Source organism: Mastomys coucha, unplaced genomic scaffold (assembly GCF_008632895.1).
Source record: "Mastomys coucha isolate ucsf_1 unplaced genomic scaffold, UCSF_Mcou_1 pScaffold6, whole genome shotgun sequence".
Lineage (NCBI taxonomy): Eukaryota > Metazoa > Chordata > Mammalia > Rodentia > Muridae > Mastomys > Mastomys coucha.
This window is the reverse complement of record NW_022196912.1, coordinates 47,184,740-47,192,456: the sequence shown is the minus strand read 5'-3', so window position 1 is coordinate 47,192,456 and position 7,717 is coordinate 47,184,740. Positions and strand designations below refer to the sequence as shown.

The 7,717-nt window shown below is 39.6% G+C and overlaps 1 protein-coding gene across 1 annotated transcript in view; it reads right to left on the bottom strand.

Moving 5' to 3' along the window:
• Positions 1-296: 296 nt before the first annotated feature.
• Slc26a3 (solute carrier family 26 member 3) overlaps positions 297-7,717 on the bottom strand; it is a 39,054-nt gene continuing 31,633 nt past the window's right edge. The window contains exons 18-21 of the mRNA XM_031356225.1: positions 6,526-6,580; positions 3,541-3,683; positions 3,369-3,434; positions 297-746 (exon numbers count right to left, since the gene is read on the bottom strand). Coding sequence (XP_031212085.1) covers positions 723-746; positions 3,369-3,434; positions 3,541-3,683; positions 6,526-6,580 — 288 coding nt within the window. The 3' untranslated portion in view covers positions 297-722. The remainder of the gene's footprint in view (positions 747-3,368; positions 3,435-3,540; positions 3,684-6,525; positions 6,581-7,717) is intronic.

The window sequence follows — 7,717 nt, the reverse complement described above, 5'->3', positions numbered from 1 at the left end:
AGTCATAAGGTGGGGCTGGAGAGATGGCTCAGCAGTTAAGAGAGCATTGACTGCTCTTCCAGAGGTCCAATTCCCAGCAACCACATAGTGGCTCACAACCATCTGTAATGGGATCCAATGCCCTCTTCTGGTGTGTCTAAGAACAGCAACAGTGTACTCATATAAATAAAATAAATCTAAAAAAATAAATGAATAAATAAATAAATAAATAAATAAGGTCCTAAGGTTCTGTTAAAGGTTTCTCATGGCAGTGTTGTCACAGTGCTCAGCTCAAGAAGAGATCCACGGCAAGCATGTTTCAGAAAACTAACACATTTAATAAAATAGCACACACCCGTACAGCTTAATTGTTTAAAATAGAGACATATTAGCATGACCTGTATAAATTAGAGTCAAAGCAGTGGTGTAACTACACCATAAAACATGGAGCAAGAAGATAATGACTTGGAAAGGAATCTGTCCATGCTACAAAAATACATATAAACAAAATACTTTTCTACCTTTGATAAGTCTACAAGGTAGAAAATTAGAAATATGTACATAATTTCATAACTAGATATGTGAAAAATATACCATGCTAGAACAATCTCGTTCCAAAGTTTGAAACATAATTCTGTCAAATAAAAATATCGTTCATACAATGTATGAACTTAGCAATAACTTTCTAAGTATGAAATTGTTTTGGTTATGACAGATGAGAATCCTTCTGACTTGTTTCTTGATTAGAATTTCGTTTCAACTGGTACCTGAAAGAAAGCAAAGTGATTGTTTTAGGTTTTTTGTTTGTTTGTTTGTTTTTGGTTTTTTGAGACAGGGTTTACTCTGTGTAGCCCTGGCTGTCCTGATACTTACTCTGTAGACCAGGCTGGTTTTGAACTCAGAAATCCACCTGCCTCTGCCTCCCAAGTGCTGGGATTAAAGGTGTGTGCCACCACTGCCTGGCCTGTTTTAGTTTGTTAAGCTCATCTTTCAGGAGTTCTTTCTTAGGATCTAAAACTTAGCAGTTACCAGAAAAGATAATATATATTTTTTTTATCTTTTAAAAAAAAAGATTTATTTATATCAGAGTTTTGCCTGCACAAATGTATATGTATATGTATCATGCCTGCACCTGTGGAGGTTAGAATAGAACATTGGGTTCTCTAGGACTTAAGTTGCAGATTGTTGTGAGCTTCTATGCCAGTGTAGAGAACTGAACCCTAGTCCCGTGGAAGAGCAACCAGTGCTCTTAATGAGACATCTTTTCTACTTAAAGAATCTTTAATGGCCTTCCATTGCTGCTTGGTTAACACAGATCCATATGTTGACTTAGTTTGTATATGTTTCAAAGACCTATTTGTAGCTTAAGCTTGTAACAGTATAATATATTACAGCATTATATTTTCCTACATTTGTTTTGAGTCACCCTTGTATGTCAGTCTCAGACATCTTGTTTTTAGTTTTCTCTTTACATTTATTTACTCATTCACTTATTCATTTGATGGGGAGAGATGCAAGCTGTAGTGTACATGTGGAGGTCAGAAGACAACTTGAAAGAGTTAGTTCTCTACTTCCAGCATGTGGGTTCTGGTGATCAAACTTACAACATTGGGCTTGACGGAAAGCCACTCAGCTATCTCTCTGTCTTCACATTCCATTTTTTACTCCACGACTGGAGGCCTATCCATAACTGTTGTTTGTTTTCCTTTAAGCAAATCCAGGAGCTGGCATTAAATTTTTATTTTTTCCAATATGGGAAGCCAAGGGGTGTGTGTGTGTGTGTGTGTGTGTGTGTGTGTGTGTATGGTCCTTGCTCCATTCTGATATCATATCATTTAAACACTATTCTTAGACCGTATCCTTTAGTACTTGCTGACAGTTCTGGAGTCAAACTGTGTGTGTGTGTGTGTGTGTGTGTGTGTGTGTGTGTGTGTGTGTCTGTCTGTCTGTCTGTCTGTCTGTCTGAATGGAGGTGGTGTCAGTCTTGCTTTCCTCTCAGGTATCTAACCAAGGTCCTTCCATTTAACCATTGTTATTTGAACCACCCTTTGGGCCAGGGTTATCTGACCCTAGACCTTGATTTTCATCTAATCTGAATTCCTGCTTGCTGCTATTATGCCTTTCTTCATTTAAGGAAATACCTTGGGTCACCTTCTGTACTGGATAGTCATTAGCTTCTTGAGGGCCCTCAAGCAGTCTTTAACTGAAGGATAGAAGTGTATATTGCAGTGAGGCAGGGCACAGGATCTGTCACCAGTTCCTAGTTTCAGTTCTGTCACTGCCACTCAGTGTGTGACCTTACACAAATTAGTTAAGTTCTCTGAGCCTGATTAACCACATCCTCATTTAAAATAGAAGATACTGACTTGCCAGGCGGTGGTGGCGCAAGCCTTTAATCCCAGCACTTGGGAGGCAGAGACGGGTGGATTTCTGAGTTCGAGGCCAGCCTGTTCTACAGAGTGAGTTCCAGGACAGCCAGGGCTATATGGAGAAACCCTGTCTCGAAAAACCACAAAAAAAAAAAAAAAAAAAAAAAAAAAAAAAAAAAAAAAAAAAAAAAAAAAAAAAAAAAAAAAAAGATACTGACTTCATGGATTTAAAATAATTTAATGAACCTACCACGTTTGGGTCTACAAAAGAAATCATTTCCCTATACTATAGACATTGCTTTAAAAGGCTGAATGTTTTAGAAATGAATGTTCTAGAATGATTTGGAACTTCCCAGTTAAGTAATTGGCAACTCATTCTAGTGACAAATGAAAGGAGCTTAACTTTTGTGTTGAGCTAACCATGTCTGTGCACCTGTATATCAGAGGTACCTACTATTTCCAAGCTTCACTAATTAACTTTTTGATGGACCAGTGGACAAGATGGTTCTCCTATCTTGTGGAGTTATCGGAGAGTTAGAATAAGACCATGATTTAAAGTTTTACTTCAACTTTGAAAACTGAAAGGTACTCAAGGGGACACTAGTTTATTTTCCACTTTCTTTTTATTCCTCCTCTGAATTTGTTTTATCAAACTTTCCCATGAAAGTAGGAAGCATTTCTTCAGTTTCCAAGGATATGGCACAGAGGCTCAAGGAGATACTGGATTTCCTACAGATGATGGCAGAAAACCTACTACTTAAAATTGTGTGTATACATGTCTGCATGTGCATACAGGTATAACATTGTGTGCATGTGAGCTCTGGTCAGCATCAATGAAAGTCAGCTCTTTCCTTTCATCATGAGGAGTCTTGGGAATAACCTTTTGATTGTCAGGTTTGGAAACAAGCACCTTTACCTGATGAGCTAGCTATTTCCATCACACATACGCGCGCGCACACACACACACACACATGCTTGCTGTGATGTTTGGAAGAAGATAAATCTGCTGAAGGATCATACCTGACATTCCCGGTTACGTAATCCTCCATTTGTATTTATGGTAAAGTCAAATTTCATTTCTTTTTCCTGAGAAGAGTGGAAATAGTGATCAGGGTCCAATGTTCAAATTTAGAGGGAACTCTTGAGTGTATATGATTGGCTACAACTGTGAATGTCATTAAAACATCTGTACCTGGCTGGATTTAGACTTTGAAGTGCTGTAGTCCTTCTTCATCAAAATGTGCAAAATAGCATCATGGATTGTTAAGAAAAATATTGAGTCTGTTACTTCGTCATCAAAAAATTCACACCGAGCAAGTTTGTCAATGAAATCATCTGGAGAAAAAGAAGACACTGTATAATTTAGAAAAGACACTTGTTTCCTCATGAGACTGCTTATTTGAAAGTCTGTATGTAAGTGTGCATTTGGTTGACCGAGGGTTGACTCTCCTGGACACAGAAGTGTAACTTGTGTATCTTTTACAAATCTAATGCCCTCATGTGGAAGGGGTGGGGGGAGGAGGGCAGGGTTCCATGAGAAAGTCTCAAGTGGCTCCTAGAAGAAATGGTTGCACGTTTATTTAGGAAGGAGCCCACTGAGTTTGCTTCCTTACTTGATGACTGTGATGCATGTGGCTGCTATTAAAAACCCTTGTTCATGCCGGGCAGTGGTGGCGCACGCCTTTAATCCCAGCACTTGGGAGGCAGAGGCAGGCGGATTTCTGAGTTCGAGGCCAACCTGGTCTACAGAGTGAGTTCCAGGACATCCAGGGCTATGCAGAGAAACCGTGTCTCGAAAAACCAAAAAAAAAAAAAAAAAAAAAAAAAAAAAAAAAAAAAAAAAAAAAAAAAACCAAAAAAAACAAAACAAAACAAAAAACCTTGTTCTTCCTAATTAGAAAACATGGCTCTAGGCCTGTATGCAGTGCTCATTGTCAGATCTACTATCAACCAGTGACTTAACTGTAGCCTGTTTTCTCAGGCTGCTGGATTTTATAAATCATCTTCCTTAACTTCTCACATTACTTTTCCCATTGTCTTTGCGAAATCACACACACACACAGGCACCAGCCAGCATTTGTGTGCACAGATCACTCAACCAAATATGACCTTATGTTTACTACGTTCAAAGCTCTAGCTGAGCAATAAATAGGTAAAGAACATTCATACATAGCTACTATTGACAGGAAAAGTAAGACAGTGGGGACAAGGAACAGTCTAGTTTCCCCCCCCCTTCATTGTTTTCTTAGTTTTAAATATGACAACCAGCACACACTAGGTCCTCACATTGTCTCAGTAAATTAATGAAAGTATAAGAGATGGGAATTCTGACAGCAGGTAAAGATTGTTTCCTCCTGGTGTGCATCAGGAAAAACTACAGAGTAGAAGCATTTTAGCATGCTTAGGATTTAGAGAGGTGGAGAAAGAGGAGGAAAGGGGATGGAGAACGGTGTGGAAGTTCACAGAAAGCTTTCAACAGACAGACGACCCAGAAAGAGCATGGGGTGGGGCAGGAAGGACGGTGACGTCAGAATGAAAGGCATATCAGGTGGGACAAGGCAGATAGGTACAAACACCTGCAGTTGTAGGGATGGAATGAAGTATAAACACCTGCAGTTGTAGGGATGGAATGAGGTATAAACACCTGCAGTTGTAGGGATGGAATGAGGTATAAACACCTGCAGTTGTAGGGATGGAATGAGGTCCTCCAGGAAATTACAGGTTACTGGTTTACTGAGATCAGTAGACTAGTTATAATTATAAGCAGGTAATTATAAGCCAGGAAAGACATCAGTTTCTGTGACCTGTATGTCACTCTCCCTAAAATACTCTGTTGAAATGCTGTCAAGATTGACTCTCATACCTCAGAATGTTCCCACTGAGCTGTTACATTCCTGGATTTATTTGATTATGATATATGGCTTTCCCATAAAACTAAGCTCCATAAAGTCAGGAACTTGTGTCCTCACCTGAAATAGTGTTTGACATGTAGTAGGTACTCAATGAATCTTCACTGAATTAAATGCATTTCCTAAGAGCTAGGCAAGAGACCGGGACTAAGAAGACAAACAAAATCAGTATTGCCAGTCTACACATAGGTCTCAGCTATGAGTCGGGCTGGAGATGCAGTCTAAGGATTCACTAACACATGGATACTTTTGACATGACTATGGAGAGGTTGGCTAGGGAGAGTTCATGAAATCACAATGGTAGATTTTAAGACTGAAGCATGGGGAAAGCTGAAAACTAAGCCTGGGAGAGTCGCCAGTAGAAGAAACTGTTGCTATGAGAAAGGGAGATATCAAAAGAATGGGCTGAGAAGTCAAGTAGGGAGAGTTTTAAGGCCAAATGCTCAAATAGGCTTCAGATAGAGAGACCTTCAGAGCAGGCCTTTAGTCTTGATAAATTGGACATCACCCTTGGATACCTTTAGCAAGAATGGCCTTGCCAGCAATGAGAAGCCAAAGCAAGGTTGTTATGGCTGAAGAATGCAAGAAGAAGAGGGGACAACAAACAATGTTTCTAGCAAGTTCAGAGTGAAAAGTCATTAAATCACTCACTCATTCACTATAGCAATGAAATTAAGACCCAAATCATAAAATGCATTTAATCACATGTTAACAGCAAAATGTAAGCCTGTGGTTTCTATGGGAATTTTTATTGGCTCACCTAGAAATTCAGTTCTCTTCTTTGGGATCCCATGGCACGCTTATTCTTTGGATGGCCTGTCTATATTGGCTGTGAGCCTGAGGTGACCAACTGAACGTTAAATACAGTTAATGGAACCTGGGCTGGGGCTATGGACATGAGACTCTGGCTCCATCTCCAGCCCTTGACTGGAACGAAAACATTGCTACACCTTTAGCCAGGTAAGATGGCACATGCCTGTAATGCCAGCACTTGGGAGGCTGAGGCCAACCTGAGCTACACAGCAAGATACTGTCTTAAAATAATAAGCAGGGCTGGCGAGATGGCTTAGCGGGTAAGAGCACTGACTGCTCTTCCAAAGGTCCTGAGTTCAAATCCCAGCAACCACATGGTGGCTCACAACCATCCGTTATGAGACCTGATGCTCTCTCTCTGCTGGTGCATCTGAAGTCAGCTACAGTGTACTTATATATAATAATAAATAAATAAATCTTATAAAAAATAATAAGCAAACAAACAATGAACTTACCATCAGTTCCCACAATATATACATCCACCTTGATCCTAATAAATTCTTGTAAAATCTGTTAGAACAGAAGACACATCCGCTTTAGGGAAGAGTTTTCACTTGTTGCAAACATAAATTACCACAGTACCTTATGAGTGATTATTGTCAGAAACACTTACTTATTTGAAACAGTCAAGAAGAACACACTAAAGCTAAAAACAAAGCTGCAAAATAAAAATAAATAAACCCCTAAAGGGGAAAGCCCCACCCCTCAGGAAGAAATTAAACATTCTTGAGAAAAGGATAAGAAAATGTTCTGTCTCAAACTCCCACCACCACCCCTGATTATATTTCAACATGGTATGTTCTGTGGAAATGACCAGAACTTTCCCATTTTCTCCCACCCTCCCCTGGGTTTTCAAGGCAGGGTTTCTTTGTGTAACAGAGCCTTGGATATCTTGGAACTCACAATGTTGACCAGGCTGGCCTCATATTCATAGAGATTCACTTGCCTCTGCCTCTAGAGCGCTAAGAATAAAGGTGTGCGCTACCCTGCCTGGCTAGAACTTTCTATCCATATAAAAACAACACATAGACTAGTCCGTATGTTATTCATTGTTCTGTTCACAGCAGCTGGATGCATCTAGTACCAAAGAAGAAAGACTTAGGTTCCTGTCATCTTGGCAGAAATCAAACACCAGTGGTGAGGTGAGGTGGCATACAATAAGAAGGATAGCTCTCCTTTGTGATCAGGCATGAATAGGGAATGAATGCCATCACCATCATCAGACAACACTTCTCCAGGCACCACCAGGGAACTGGAAAGTCTTAAAAATTAGTTAGAATTATGCTCTTTCTGTTGTACTGTTAATATTTTTTTCAAATGTGTGCATGGTTTTCGTTTTCTTGAGCTAAAAAACAAAACAAAACAAAACAAAAACAAGAAAGAAAAGAAAAGGTAAGCAGTCATGTGATATAAGTTGGAAAGTTGGGCATGGAAGCACACACCTGGGACCCCTGCACTCTGGAAGCAGAGGCAGGAAGATTATGAGTTCAAGGCTAGCCTTGGCTATACAAGTTCAAGATACCCAGTGCTTCATGAGACCCTAATTCAAAAAGAAAAGTAAGACAAGACAAAACCAGAAAAAAAATCCCAAACAAATCCAGAAACAACCAAAAAAACCCAAAAAACCAAAAACCAAAAAAACCAAAA